The sequence below is a fragment of the Schistocerca americana genome, chromosome 11 (assembly GCF_021461395.2).
Source record: "Schistocerca americana isolate TAMUIC-IGC-003095 chromosome 11, iqSchAmer2.1, whole genome shotgun sequence".
NCBI classification, from domain to species: Eukaryota; Metazoa; Arthropoda; class Insecta; order Orthoptera; family Acrididae; genus Schistocerca; species Schistocerca americana.
The window spans coordinates 46,667,788-46,683,678 of record NC_060129.1 but is presented as its reverse complement, the minus strand read 5'-3'; the positions used below and the strand labels follow the sequence as shown (position 1 = coordinate 46,683,678).

At 43.7% G+C, this 15,891-nt stretch overlaps 1 protein-coding gene across 1 annotated transcript in view; it reads left to right on the top strand.

Moving 5' to 3' along the window:
- Window positions 1-15,640, top strand: part of LOC124553223 (poly [ADP-ribose] polymerase tankyrase-1-like) — a 149,144-nt gene extending 133,504 nt beyond the window's left edge. The window contains exon 7 of the mRNA XM_047127114.1: window positions 15,122-15,640. Within this exon, the coding sequence (XP_046983070.1) occupies window positions 15,122-15,605 (484 nt within the window). The 3' untranslated portion in view covers window positions 15,606-15,640. The remainder of the gene's footprint in view (window positions 1-15,121) is intronic.
- The last annotated feature ends 251 nt before the right edge of the window (window positions 15,641-15,891 follow it).

The window sequence follows — 15,891 nt, the reverse complement described above, 5'->3', positions numbered from 1 at the left end:
TAAATGTCAGGAAGTCGTTTCTGAAAGTATTTCTATGGAGTGAAACCATGTACAGAAGTGAAACATGGACGATAAATAGTTTAGACAAGAAGAGAATAGAAGCTTTCGAAATGTTGTGCTACAGAAGAATGCTGAAGATTAGTTGGGTAGAGCACATAACTAATGAGCAGGTACTGAATAGAATTGGGAAGAAGAGGAAGTTGTGGCACATCTTGACTAGAAGAAGGGATCAGTTGGTAGGGTACATTCTGAGGCATCAAGGGATCACCAGTTTAGTATTGGAGGGAGTCGGGGAGGGAAAAAATCGCAGAGGGAGACCAAGGGACGAATACACTAAGCAGATTCAGGATGTAAATTGCAGTAGTTACTAAGAGATGAAGAACCTTGCACAGGATAGGGTAGCATGGAGAGCTGCATTAAACAGTCTCTGGACTAAACACCATAACAACAACATATATATAATGGAAATATTGTTAGAAAAAATTTGGAAAAGGTCTTGAGTGAGTTACCTCAGATTTTTACAGGTTACACGTCGATTTCAACAAAATTTGACACAGAAACAGCAAGTCTCATAAGTATCAGCACTGTGGGTTTACAATCTCATAGCTGTAATAGGGGTGGAGGTATGGGAAAAAAAAAACAAATTTTTTCAGCCCCTCGGGTGTAGGCATATAGGCTACCCTGAATGACAAGCATATTGTCTGGGTATAGTATCGGCCTGCTTTGCAGTGCAGCATACACATCAGGAGCAGGAAACTATTTTTCCAGCACCCAATGTGTAGGCTGCATTGCACGATAGACATTTGTGTGGGAATACTATTTGCGTGCCCTTTTAATCTCCTTTGCAGGAACTCCATGTGCATCTCCAATCCTCTTCAACATCACACTGGAGAAAATAGAGAAAACCCTAACAAGGAACAAGTACAAAAAAAGGGATTATCTGACTATACCACAATCAGATACTGTAACTCAGTAGTGCAACCTGAATGAGTGTGCACTTCAGAGTGTCTTATTTGATTTAAAAAGCGAGCTTCGAGAACTCGAAAACAAAGAACTAAAGTTTTGAAGAAAATTCTCGGAGGACAGAAGACTATTGGTGGGACTTGGACATGGCTGAGCAGTGGGATGATGAATTGATGGAATGGATAGTGGTGGAGACTGAGCTAGAAACAGAAATGAGAGAGGAGGAGAACGACTGAGTGAGAGGAGCAGAGAAAACAAAGAGTGAGTAGATGAGGTGGATCTGGTCAGAAAGAGGGGAGAAGGAAATGTACATTGGGAAGGGGGAAACGCAGGAGGCCTATGGAAGTGGTGGAGTGGTAGTGGGCAGATGGAAAAAGTAAATGGAAGGTATGCACAGGGGAGGGAAGGAGGGTATGGATAGAGAGAGGAGGGAAGAAGATGTGGTCAGAGAGAGACGCATAGGAGGTGAACAAAGAGTTTGGCAGGAGGAGATGGAGAGACAGAATGGGAAACAGCAGATGGGTATGTAGAGTTGGGAGGATGATTGGGAAGAGACATGGGAGATTGGAAGAGGAGAATATAGGAAGGGAGGAGGAGGAGATGTCTGCAATATATGTGTGGAACACATACACAAGTGAAGTAGTTGGGAAAACGAAGTACATAATACAATGGTGTTACACTGACAGCAAAAATCTTCTAAAGTTCTTGACCAATATACTTCAGATTGTTACATGATATTCTAATAAACATTCAGACAGTCATACGCTATATATTCCTCTCTCAAAACTGACTATAAGACAGAAAATGCTGCACTGTGATCTGCTGTTAATGTTAGTGGATTTGTTCTGTTTCCCACAGTCAGTTTGAACTCTGAGAGCAGAGCATTTTAACTGTGAAAGCAGGACATTCAAACCATTAGACAAATTGTTTCTCTCAAACATATTCTTTCTCATCATATATACATTTTAAACAAAAATTATACACACAACAATGTGCTGTTATGCTTTCTTTCCCCTGGTTAGTTTTCATAGAACATAGGGAAGTTTTTCTCAGAACGTATTTCTTGTTAAGAGTAAGAATGTAAGAATTTGGTGATAATATACATCAACACATTTTTCTACATACTGTCCCTCACGTTCTATGGCCATACGCCAACAATGTGGACATTTCTCTACGTTGTGTCCATCACGTTCTATGGCCATACGCCAACAATGTGGAAGAGCGTGTATTCCCTGCTGGTAAAAGCTCTTGTCCTGTAGGCGTAGCCATGTTTTCACTGCATGACTGACACACTCATCATCTTCAAAGTGTGTTCCCCATAGAGAATCTTAAAGCGGCCCAAAGAGATAGAGGTCCAAGAGTGTCAGGTCTGGACTGCAGGGTGAATGAGGCAATGATGTCCATCCCAATTTGGCGATATGTTCTCTCGTTCTCAGACTTGTGTGTGGGCATGCATTATCGTGTTGGAGCAAGATTCCAGCTGGATTCTTCTCCAATCAAACACATCGTAAACGGTTATTGAGTTTATTGAGAGTCTTCACGTATGCATCTGAATTGATGGTTGACCGTCTTGGCATCACATCCACGAGAAAGAATCCCAGAAGACTGTCACCATGACTTTTCCTGGTTGTCTTGAATTTCTTCTTTTGTGGTGAATGAGAATGATGCCACTCCATGCATTGCCTTTTTGTTTCTGGCGCAAAGTGGTGTTCCCAGATTTCGTCCCCCACAACGACCTGTGACTGAAAGTGCTCTCTGTCGGTCTCAAAACGCTCCAACAATTTAAATAAAAAGACCTTTCTTTCAATCTTGTGGTCCACTAAGAACATTCGTGGAACCCATCGTGAGCACCTCTTTCAATATTTGAAAGTCTCGTTCATTGCAGACGCACTTCCAATGCTGACCGACAACTTTATAGCCAATTGTCGAGTTGTGATGCGCCGGTCGACACGAATAATGGTTGTTGTTGTTGTTGTGGTCTTCAGTCCTGAGACTGGTTCGATGCAGCTCTCCATGCTACTCTATCCTGTGCAAGCTTCTTCATCTCCCAGTACCTACTGCAACCTACATCCTTCTGAATCTGCTTAGTGTATTCATTCTTGGTCTCCCTCTACGATTTTTACCCTCCATGCTGCCCTCCAATGCTAAATTTGTGATCCCTTGATGCCTCAAAACATGTCCTACCAACCGATCCCTTGTTCTAGTCAAGTTGTGCCACAAACTTCTCTTCTCCCCAATCCTATTCAGTACCTCCTCATTAGTTACGAGATCTACCCACCTTATCTTCAGCATTCTTCTGTAGCACCACATTTCGAAAGCTTCTATTTTCTTCTTGTCCAAACTAGTTATCGTCCATGTTTCACTTCCATACATGGCTACACTCCATACAAATACTTTCAGAAACGACTTCCTGACACTTAAATCTATACTGGATGTTAACAAATTTCTCTTCTTCAGAAACGATTTCCTTGCCATTGCCAGTCTACATTTTTTATCCTCTCTACTTCGACCATCATCAGTTATTTTACTCCCTAAATAGCAAAACTCCTTCACTACTTTAAGTGCCTCATTTCCTAATCTAATTCCCTCACCATCACCCGACTTAATTCGACTACATTCCATTATCCTCGTTTTGCTTTTGTTGATGTTCATCTTATATCCTCCTTTCAAGACACTGTCCATTCCGTTCAACTGCTCTTCCAAGTCCTTTGCTGTCTCTGACAGATTTACAATGTCATCGGCGAACCTCAAAGTTTTTACTTCTTCTCCATGAATTTTAATACCTACTCTGAATTTTTCTTTTGTTTGGTATGCGCACGATTCAACATGACTGGAGCAGAGGCTGTGACAGGACGTCCCGAGCGTGGCTTATCATGGAGCTCTGTTTCTGCATTTCCTGAGTCTGTAACATTCTTTACCCATCGCCCAACAGCAGCGTCGCCATACACTGCACACAAACGCTTATGGATGTTAACCACGGTTTCTTTTTCTGCACACAGACATTCAATAACAGTACGCTGCTTGTAACGTTAGTATGTAGAAGCCATTTTGACAGTGTACCATCCGCCAGAACCGTTCGAAATTTCACTGGCGATCAGAACAAATATTAAATGTGAAGCATTGAAGCATCAACAAGGACGTTTTCTGTGTGTATTAATGTGGTTTTTTTTTTTTTTTTTTTTTTTTTTTTTTTTTTTTTTTTTTTTTTTTTTTTTTTTTTTTTTTTTTTTACGGAGTGTGGGGTATGCATTACTAATTGAGTGATCCTCGTACTTGGCTGGGTCAACATCAGATTTACGATACTAAATTTCGCTCAGCGTTAAAATAAGTGGCTCTGAGGCAGACTACATTGTCTCTCTTTGCGGTGAAGTCTTCATACATTCTCACTGCCACTATCCATATACACACATCAAAAAAAGTTATGCATCACCTCGGTTCCCAGAACTCCTTAAGATAGATGTTAACTGCGGATATTGTATCATAGACACAGTCCCTATGACTGTTCAGAGATGTCACTAAAAACGCCCAAAGATGTACACAACCATGCATGAGCAGCGTCTATTAGACGGAGAGGGTCCGACAACCCATCATTCTACCAGGAAGGAGGTACACGGCTCGTGTTGTCTATAGCTCAACCGTGCCTAGACGGTTAATACCGCGGTTCGATCGCGTCCGCATTGTTAGTTTGTGCCAGGAAGGACTCTCAACAAGAGAAGTGTCCGGGCGTCTCAGAGTGAACCAAAGCGATGTTGTTCGGACATGGAGGAGATACAGAGAGTCAGGAACTGTCGATGACATGCCTCGCTCAGGCCGTCCAAAGGCTACTACTGCAATGGATGACCGCTAACTATGGATTATGGCTCGGAGGAACCCTGACAGTGTAACGAAACTACTGTTGTTGCGTTACGTGAGGAACACAGTGAAATTTTGTTGGGGCGAAAATCTTCAACATCGAAAAGGGATTATTGGATTTAAACAAAAAAAACGCAAAATTTTTTTGTTATTCTTGTGTTCCATAGACATCAAGAAAGTGTGATCATGGGGATGTTTCTTATGATCACATTGGCCTCCACTACTCAAAGAATTACTCTGAGTCAAATGCAAATGTTTACTGCTAGAACAGTTTCCAAAATAATACACTTTAGTAATTAGTTCTGTAGTGATACTTGTATAGTTCAGTTGATTTCTTATACATGTCTTAGTTCGCTGTAACTCGGAGTAATCTGCTTCCTGCTGCTGCTGCTGCTGCAGCTGAAGTGGTCGTTTCCTCGGTCCATTTCATCTGCTAGCTGGATCAAGTTACGTGAATTCCATGAAATAATCCAGGTACCAAGTCGTTTTTATAGTGGTTTATTTATGACAAGCCGCACCATTTCTTCTTAGTGGAAACTAACTCCACGTAACAGGCTACATAGTCACAACACATATTACATTACATTATTGCACAGACGTGCGACAGTGTGGTTGCGTCTCAAAACTGTCTCCAACTGTCCATTCTTGAGTCTTGTGCTCCTCCTGTTTATACGTTTGTTAACAATCAGGTCAACAAAACTACAGTGTAAATTTATTAAATTAACATTTAAAAGTTTAACATTTTTATGAGTAACTATCCACAAAACATTGCTTATTTTATGCTGAAACTGGCGAATACATCATATTATATAAAAATTGAAAGATAACAATGCTAACCTAAATTTTCTTAATTATGGCTTCATTTGAAATGAAAAATATTGCGAACATATATTGGACAAGCATGACCTACTAGTAACCAAATGGAGTAATAAATTTTATGAGATTTAATGTATTACCGAAATTACTTATTAGATACCATTGGAATTACAGAACTTTCAAAACACGAATATAAAACGAAAAGGGTTGTTTTATTTCAACAGTAACGCCACCATGTTGAAGAAAGCTTTTCGTGCAGCCACAGGACGTTGGGTCACGACTCAAACTGAGCGCAATAGGCTGCATGATGCACAGCTTCACTCCCGACGTTCACGGCAAGGTCCATCTTTGCAAACATGACATCGTGCAGTGCGTTACAGATGGGCCCAACAACGTGCCGAATGGATCGCTCAGGATTGGCGTCACGTTCTCTTCACTGCCGTGTGCCACATATGCCTCCAACCAGACAATCGTCGGCGACGTGTTTAGAGGCAACCTGGTCAGGCTGAACGCCTTAGACACACTGTCCAGCGAATGCAGCAAGTTGGAGGTTCCCTGCTGTTTTGGGGTGGCATTATGTGGGGCTGACGTACGCCGCTGGTGTTCAGGGAAGGCGCCGTAATGGCTGTACGATACGTGAATTCCATCCTACGACCTGTAGTGCAACCATATCAGCAGTACATTGGCGAGGCATTCGTCTTCATGGACGACAATTCGCACCCCCATCATGCACATCTTGTGAATGACTCCCTTCAGGATAACTACATCGTTCGACTAGAGCGGCCAGCATGTTCTCCAGACATGAACCCTATCGAAAATGCCTGGAATAGATTGAAAAGGGCTGTTTATGGACGACGTGACCCACCAACCACTCTGAGGGATCTACGCCATATCGCCGTTGAGGAGTGTGACAATCTGGACCGACAGTGCCTTGATGGACTGGTGGATAGTATGCCACGACGAATACAGACATGCATCAATGCAAGAGGACGTGCTACTGTGTACTAGAGGTACCGGTGTGTACAGCAGCTGGACAACCACCTCTGAAGGTCTCGCTGTATGGTGGTACAACATGAAATGTGTGGTTTTGATGAGCAATAAAAAGGTGGAAATGATGTTTATGTTGATCTCTATTCGAATTTTCTGTACTGGTTATGAAACTCTTGGAAGCGAGGTGATGCAAAACTTTTTTTGATGTTTGCATATCTCTCTTCCACTCTCTCGTTATTTTCCCACTGGCATTTTCTCTGTACATCCCTCTCATTGTATCTTCTTTAGTCCCTTTTATTTGCTCTTCCTTACCACTGTCTACTTGTCCACCACTTTGACTCTGACCAATTGCCATTGTCTTAGTCTCATTCTTTTTCGCTCCCATTGCCACTGTCACCGTTTTTCTTACTTACAGCGTGCAGCCTTTCTCCTCAACCGCCATTATCTCCTCTCCATACGTGTTCTTGGGCATGGTGTGCTTGGGATTTTGACTCCTAGACCAGAAAACTTTAACATGCGAGTATAGGGGATGGGGCAAAGTGGGTAAGTTTCTTTGTGTTGACAATTGCAGTTCTGAGGTGAGGGTGGGGGGTGGGAGGGCAGGTACAGACTTTTCCTCCCCCCCCCCCCTCCTTAACCATAAAGCCTTATGGTCATTTATCTCTTTCTTTCATTTCCAGTGTGTCCCCTCTCTTTTGCTAATACTGCTCTATCTCGAATCATCTGCCTTTCTCTTTTACTGCCACTGTCTCTCACTGACCATCAATATCTCCTCTCTATTTGCTTCCACTGTAACTGTCTACATGTTTTCAGCTATCTCTCTTGCTCTTCCATTCTCACATACCTTCTCCCACCGTCACTATCTCCTCTCTCTTTCTCTCCCACTGGCACTGTCTCCTCTCACTTCCATTGAGACTCTCTGCGACTCTCTTTCAGCACAAAAAGCCTCCATGTGTTTGTATGCCAGAATTTTTGGTGAGGATGGTGGAATGAGGGCTGGGGCACCTGGTTCGCCACTTTTCTTCCAGAGTCTTTTAAAGAGGAGCATATTCGTCGTTTTTGTGCGCCGACAGGAACATTTTTCAGCTGGTTCCTTTGTTTTTTTTATTTACAGCAGGGTGTACTGCTTATTTAATACGAATTCTGAAAGTCAATAAAGTTCTAACGATTTACTTCGACACATTTACGTACTTCGACACATTTACGTACTTTGACACATACACTCCTGGAAATGGAAAAAAGAACACATTGACACCGGTGTGTCAGACCCACCATACTTGCTCCGGACACTGCGAGAAGGCTGTACAAGCAATGATCACACGCACAGCATAGCGGACACACCAGGAACCGCGGTGTTGGCCGTCGAATGGCGCTAGCTGCGCAGCATTTGTGCACCGCCGCCGTCAGTGTCAGCCAGTTTGCCGTGGCATACGGAGCTCCATCGCAGTCTTTAACACTGGTAGCATGCCGCGACAGCGTGGACGTGAACCGTATGTGCAGTTGACGGACTTTGAGCGAGGGCGTATAGTGGGCATGCGGGAGGCCGGGTGGACGTACCGCCGAATTGCTCAACACGTGGGGCGTGAGGTCTCCACAGTACACCGATGTTGTCGCCAGTGGTCGGCGGAAGGTGCACGTGCCCGTCGACCTGGGACCGGACCGCAGCGACGCACGGATGCACGCCAAGACCGTAGGACCCTACGCAGTGCCGTAGGGGACCGCACCGCCACTTCCCAGCAAATTACGGACATGTTGCTCCTGGGGTATCGGCGAGGACCATTCGCAACCGTCTCCATGAAGCTGGGCTACGGTCCCGCACACCGTTAGGCCGTCTTCCGCTCACGCCCCAACATCGTGCAGCCCGCCTCCAGTGGTGTCGCGACAGGCGTGAATGGAGGGACGAATGGAGACGTGTCGTCTTCAGCGATGAGAGTCGCTTCTGCCTTGGTGCCAATGATGGTCGTATGCGTGTTTGGCGCCGTGCAGGTGAGCGCCACAATCAGGACTGCATACGACCGAGGCACACAGGGCCAACACCCTGCATCATGGTGTGGGGAGCGATCTCCTACACTGGCCGTACACCACTGGTGATCGTCGAGGGGACACTGAATAGTGCACGGTACATCCAAACCGTCATCGAACCCATCGTTCTACCATTCCTAGACCGGCAAGGGAACTTGCTGTTCCAACAGGACAATGCACGTCCGCATGTATCCCGTGCCACCCAACGTGCTCTAGAAGGTGTAAGTCAACTACCCTGGCCAGCAAGATCTCCGGATCTGTCCCCCATTGAGCATGTTTGGGACTGGATGAAGCGTCGTCTCACGCGGTCTGCACGTCCAGCACGAACGCTGGTCCAACTGAGGCGCCAGGTGGAAATGGCATGGCAAGCCGTTCCACAGGACTACATCCAGCATCTCTACGATCGTCTCCATGGGAGAATAGCAGCCTGCATTGCTGCGAAAGGTGGATATACACTGTACTAGTGCCGACATTGTGCATGCTCTGTTGCCTGTGTCTATGTGCCTGTGGGTCTGTCAGTGTGATCATGTGATGTATCTGACCCCAGGAATGTGTCAATAAAGTTTCCCCTTCCTGGGACAATGAATTCACGGTGTTCTTATTTCAATTTCCAGGAGTGTATAAACAACAAATAAGTATGCCTAATACAAGGTTAAAATAAAATCATCCTATACTTTACATATTCATTTTACACTGCTTTACATAAAATTAAACAAAATTTTTAGGTGACACCTAAATTATACCAAAAAATACACTCTTTGATTTGCAAATTCAATAATTTCGAATGACACTACAAGTTTTTATAAGGTACTTATGCAGCGAGATGGCACAATAGATTAATTTCCTGGTCAATACAGCCTGTATAGACGTAAGGTGCTCCCCCCCCCTCCCCCGTATCACCCATCACAGAGAAACAGCACATTCTACTAGCGTAAAAAACGGCGATTAAAACATGGTTTGGCGACCTCAGAACCCTTCGATGACCCTAAAATCCTTGTGATGTGTTCAGTACCTTCAGGCCGGGGTGGCCGAGCGGTTCTAGGCGCTACAGTCTGGAGCCGCGCGACCGCTACGATCGCAGGGTCGAAACCCGCCTCGGGCATGGATGTGTGTGATGTCCCAAGATTAGTTACGTTTAAATAGTTCTAAGCTCTGGGGGGACTGATGATCTCAGAAGTTAAGTCCCATAGTGCACAGAGCCAATTGAACCATTTTCTTCAGTACGTGAGTTAAAACTACATTTACGCCCAACATTGGATATTACGTGAATATTTCACGTGCCTATGTATGACAACTTTCAACCTCTGGACCTCGGTAACATATAATGATACTGAAAAAACTTTCAAGGCTCTAAGAGAAAATCGTCTTACGAACATATAGAAAAAGTTTCGACGATCTACCATAAATACAAATTATAGAGGTGGCCATCCTTACAGGTCGATCCTAAACATCTCCTAATGCGTAAACCGATCGGCTCAATTTCAATGGACTGCTGGAACATGTGTGCAACGTGTAACGTTTAAAAATTGACCCTATACTGTAGTATATCTTCAGTGAGTCTGTTTTCTTCCAGTAGGTATATTAGTAGTCGAAAGGCTATTCTTAACACTTGACTCCTTATCTCTGTGATTAGCACAACACGAGACATGATACCACGAAAAATCGGATTTTCGCGCATGACATTTTGGAACATACACTGATCTGCCAGAACATTATGACTAACTGCCTAATAGATGGCATATCCACCTGTGGTCAGAATAACAGCGGCGACGTGTCGTGGTATGGAAGCAATGAGACCTCGGTAAGTCGCTGAAGGGAGTTGGCACCACATCTGCACACACGAGTCACTAATTCGCGTAAATTCCGAGGAGGTGGGCCATGAGCTGTGACACCACATTCCATCACATCCCAGATGTGTGTGATTGGGTTCAGATCTGGCGAGTTGGGGAGCAGCACGTTAATTGGAACTCGCCACTGTGTTTGTCCAACCACTCAATTACTCTCCTGGACTTGTGAAATGGCGCATTATCTTGTTGAAAAATACCACTGACATCAGGAATCATGTTCGTCACGAAGCGGTGCAAGTGGTCTGCAGCCAATGTACGATATATCTTGGCCGTGATGGTACTTTGCAGGAGCTCCACTGGACCACAGATGCCCACGTGAATGTTCCCCAGAGCATAATGGAGGCGCTGCCAGCTTGTCTTCATCCGGCAGTACAGGTCTCTAGGTGTTGTTCCTCTGGAAGATGACGGATTCGCACACTCCCATCTGCATGATAAAGAAGGTTTTGGGATTCATCAGAGCATGCAACACTCTTCCACTGCACCAATGTCCAGTGCCGATGGTCAAGTGCCCATTTCAGTCATTGTTGCCTATGTTGTGATTTTTACATCAGCACATGCACGGGTCGTCAGCTGTGGAGGCCCATTGTTACGAGAGTTTGGTGCAGTGTGTGTTCAGACACACTTGTACTGTGCAAAGCATTGAAGTTTAATATTAGTTCCGTCACACTGCACCACCAGTCTTGTTTTAGCAGTCTGCCCAGCCTAAGACGACCGACATCTGCAATGATGTCTAGACACGGTTGCATCTTGCTTTCCCCACGGGCTGAGGACACTCACCACAGCAGTTCTCAAACACCCGACAGATCGTGCAGTTTCTGAAATGCTCGAGCTGAGGCTCTGGGCCACCATAATCTGCCCTCAGTCAAACTCAGTTAGATCTCATGCCTTCCCAATTCTAGACAAGGACACCACACTGACTGACACTATATGCACTACACATGTGTTTGACTAGCAGTCACTAGTCACCATGTGGTGCTGCTATCGCCTGGATGAGTTTGTGTCGATAGTAGGTCGTTGATTATAATTTTCTGGCTGGTCAGTGTACTGATACCAAGCGCTATCGTGCACAGACTGATAAGGGACCCATGGTCTCTGGTGGCTCGTTACCGACCATACAGATCATTTGCATTTCATCAGAATTTTTATCCCCATTTATGTAGCCATCTGTATTCGACTAAAAATAATTTCACAAGGGTGCAAATATGGACAGATGGTGCTGTGAATATTGTTTGGAAACAAGTTTGTTCTATTCTCTCATGATACTTGCTGTTGACGGCACTGATGCCCATCTCACTGTATGCTCTCAACGCTGTATTCAGGTCAACATGTTTCTGTGGTGGAGTTGGTTGTACAAATAACAGTGATAGACAGCGATATGGATAGGCTTACTGATGGAAAGTTGGCCGATATGTGCCTTGTGCATGGGTTCACGGAATGCAACAGAGGAGCAGAGCCATTCTGAGCGGTTCCCACTGCGATGCCAGTCACGTCACAGCGCTTTGGTCTCTTCCTGGGGCTTACTACATTACTCTCTGTTTTGTGTTGTACATGGAGGTGATCGCATGTCATAGTATTATACAGGTATGGTTTCTCTGTGGGTTGTGATGGTCCTTATAATTAAAACATTCAACCTTAATTTATTACAACAATGCAGACTGCATTATTAGTACACCAAGTATGAGAAACCAGTGTACGACTTAAGAGCGCAATTTTTACATTAAGAAAGGCGATGTTGCGTTGGATTAAAATAATTAACTGACGCCATTATCTCTTATAGCTTAAGAAAACCCTCTAACGTTTACGTTTAGTACAACTAAAGAGCAATCAATTTATCTGCAGGTTGAATAATATATCAAACAATGCAACATAATGAAATTGAGGGCCCAAATAAAAGCTATGTTTTAAAATCCTCTCACAAGGAAACATCACCAACTGCACCGCATATTATAAAGAGAAAAAAACGCACTTGCAAGGCATTACCTCCAGCAAATCTAACAGTAACCATTTAAAGCACAGCTTTTTAACTTCCACACGCACTGTTTGTCACTCGCTTCAACCCATTGCAGCCAGCTTGCCCGAGCGCTGAGTACTGTATTGCAGGGTGACAACCAGAGCCTCTCTATTCAAGGGGATGTTGACGGCAAGAGGAGTGGTGGGGAGAGTTGCGCATATCTGTCCAGCGTATTTTGATATCTTGTTCGAGAGAAAGTGTTATTCGCCACGATAAAAGGTAATATAATACCGAAGATGGCAGTCTGACGCACATGTGCATTCAATATCATTTTAATAGCAGCTTAGACAAGGCACCTCAATTATATTCAGAATGAGTAAGTATATCGAGCAGCAATTTTCACCTACTGATAACGGTCAATATGGTAAACTTCCTGACGTTTGCAAGTAATTTTCATCGTTTATAGTCCCCGAATTCACACACCGGCATTTTTTCTTTTTTATCTTTTTTTTAATGGAGCTACGTAATTTGAATTTCTTCCGGCAGCTGTAAGTGAAGCTTCTAAGAGTCCTGTACATAGCAAGTATGGGACTTGATTAAGCAGTACTGATATAATTGCTCCGCAAACCACTGTCCCACCATCAGGACAAGATGTTCCTCAAACGTCTGCCCTATTACGACAGGTTTATTCTCAGGTTTGGTTCTGGCACTTACTTTTATTCCATATCTCCTACTGTCTCATTTGAGCTTCTTAGCTTCAGATATGTGTTTACAGTTTCAGTATCATGCAAATCATGTATCACTTTTATCCCATGTACTCCATTTCAATGATGTAACGTATTAAGTATCTTAGACGTTTGTTGTTTTAATATATTCAAAACATTAAGGATGACGTTCCTGCTGAAGAAAACTGTTAATGATATTGGCATCTAGTCAAAGGTTCACAGCAAACATATACAAACTGGTTGGCTGTATACATCATTTATTGAATTATTACATCATCAACATAACGACAGCAGAACAGAATCTGTTTACTGAGATCAGATCCATCACTAAAATATTTATGTTCAAAATAATTGACGGATATGTTGGCAAGGCAACTGGCAAAACAGGTACCCACAGATCATCTATCCTCCTGCTTATAAGTGTTATTATTAAAGGAGAAATAGTTCGTCGTATCTACCCTAAGTAGTGACCTGATCTCAGTAAAAAATGGTTTTCTGGGATAATAATTATCATCTCATCCACAGGAATGTTTGTGCATACGTTCTTTATTTTAAGTGAAACTGAGCAACACTCTGGTGGGAGCACCTTATCTTTCAATTACTGGATCAAATCATTCCTAATGGCGATGGAAATGTTTTTTTTTTTTGCATACATAAACGTTTTACACATTAATTCCAATATACTATTCAGTATAGGACATATAGAGTGGTTTTGAATATGTATCTTAATTCGCACATGAAGACCAGGTGCATTCAGATTCATTACTTTCATTCTGTTTTGATAATCTCAGCTAATTATGTTCCTGTAGCTCACAAGAAATGCTTTAAACTCCTTCGCATAATTCTCTGTTTGATCACAATATATTTTTTAATATTAGTTTCTTAAACAATCTTGTTCTCTTTGAGATATACTCATTGTCATGCATGACAACTGCGCTGTTAGCCTTATCTGATTGATCAGACATAGCTTCCTCAGACTTACGCTGTTCTTTGATAAAACTCATTATCACATGGTCTTCATTTTTGGAGTTAGTTTGGAAGACTTTTCCTAAATGGTTCAAATGGCTCTATGTACTATGAGACTTAACATCTGAGGTCGTCAGTCCCCTAAACTTAGAACTACTTAAACCTAACTAACCTAAGGACGTCACACACATACATGCCCGAGGCAGGATTTGAACCTGCAACTGTAGCAGCCGCTTGGTTCCGGACTGAAGCACCTAGAACCGCTCGGCTTTTCCTAGCATATTACTAGCTTTATATGCTATTTTCAGCTTTTGTTACAGGCCACACTGTCCAAGACTTTTTAATTCAACTACAAACTCTTTGGCTACCCTGTCACCTGTCAGTGTAGTACACTTCTCAACCTGCTTGTGAGTTTAGGCGGCTTTCCACACAAATGTAGGCAATTGCTAGGTGGGTCCCAAGTCTAGATCTCAGAAAATACGATACATAAACATTCAAGTATGATAACACACTGAAGAACGTTTACATTATCTGTAGGTATACGGTGTACACGACTTTCATCCCTCGGGTTAACTGATGATTAAGGTAAGAGGAAGGGCATCGAGCTACAGTGTTAAAATAAAACTATTCAAATCGTGTCTGTGCACTGGACAAATCAGGATCTTCAAGCTGGAGTGTCTGGCCAGCAGCAGCTGTGCACCTGCGCGTACATGTTGGCAGGTATCGGTAAAGAGCCAATGTGCAGGTCGTCGAGGAGCCTGTGTGATTGTATTGCCTTGGTCAAGCGAACAGGTGGCCAAAGACCACGTCTGATAGGTTTGCCTCACAGGTGGTCTAAACTAGCTACACCTACCCATGAGTGGGCCATTAGGTGTTCGCAGGACCATGTGTTGTGAGAAGCAGCATTGAAACAGTCTGTCTTAAATGACATTAAATACATAGATATATATGTTTGCAATAAGCTGAAGGAATGTCACTGTTTTGTGCAGGAACTTGTCAGCAAAGGAGAAGAGAAGCAAACTTCTCCAAGCAGCTAAAGATGGGGCACTGGAGGATCTGCGAGCTCTCCTGGCCGTGGGTGCAGACACGGGATCGTGGGACTGGTACGGGTGGACTGCCCTGCACTATGCAGTCGAGAGAGGAGACGTGCAGGCAGTGCGGTGTCTCCTGAATAGTGGAGCAGAGGTCGATGTCGGGACCTGGTGGGGGGACACGCCCCTGCATCAGGCTGCAAGGAAAAACAATGTGGCGGTGGTCTCAGCACTGGCAGCATCATCAGGGGCTGACGTCAATGCGAGCGCAGCATTCAGGTGGACGCCCCTGCACTTTGCGGCGTTGTATGGCCACACAGAGGTAGTGACTGCACTGCTTGATATGGGGGCAGACAGGAATGCCATAAATGAAACCAAAGACACGCCCCTAAAACTCGCCATAGAGAACAACAGAGTCCAACTGTTAGACATTCTAAAGTGAAGTTTAAAGTCAAACAGTGCCATCTGTACAACAGAATTCTGAGAGATTAACGACATGCATGTATATATATTAAAAGGTTGTAGAATACAAGAGAAAAAATATATCCTAAGACCTCTCATCTATATATATAAGCGGCAGTCAAACGAAAACGAGACAAATGGGAAAAAAAATTAAACTGTTTATTATGTAAATTTCTGATGGAGGGGAATAAGGTAAGGGAAGGGAAGGGAGTAATTGTATCACCTGCAACGAGACTGTATGAGGAAACAGTGGCGATGAGTGAATA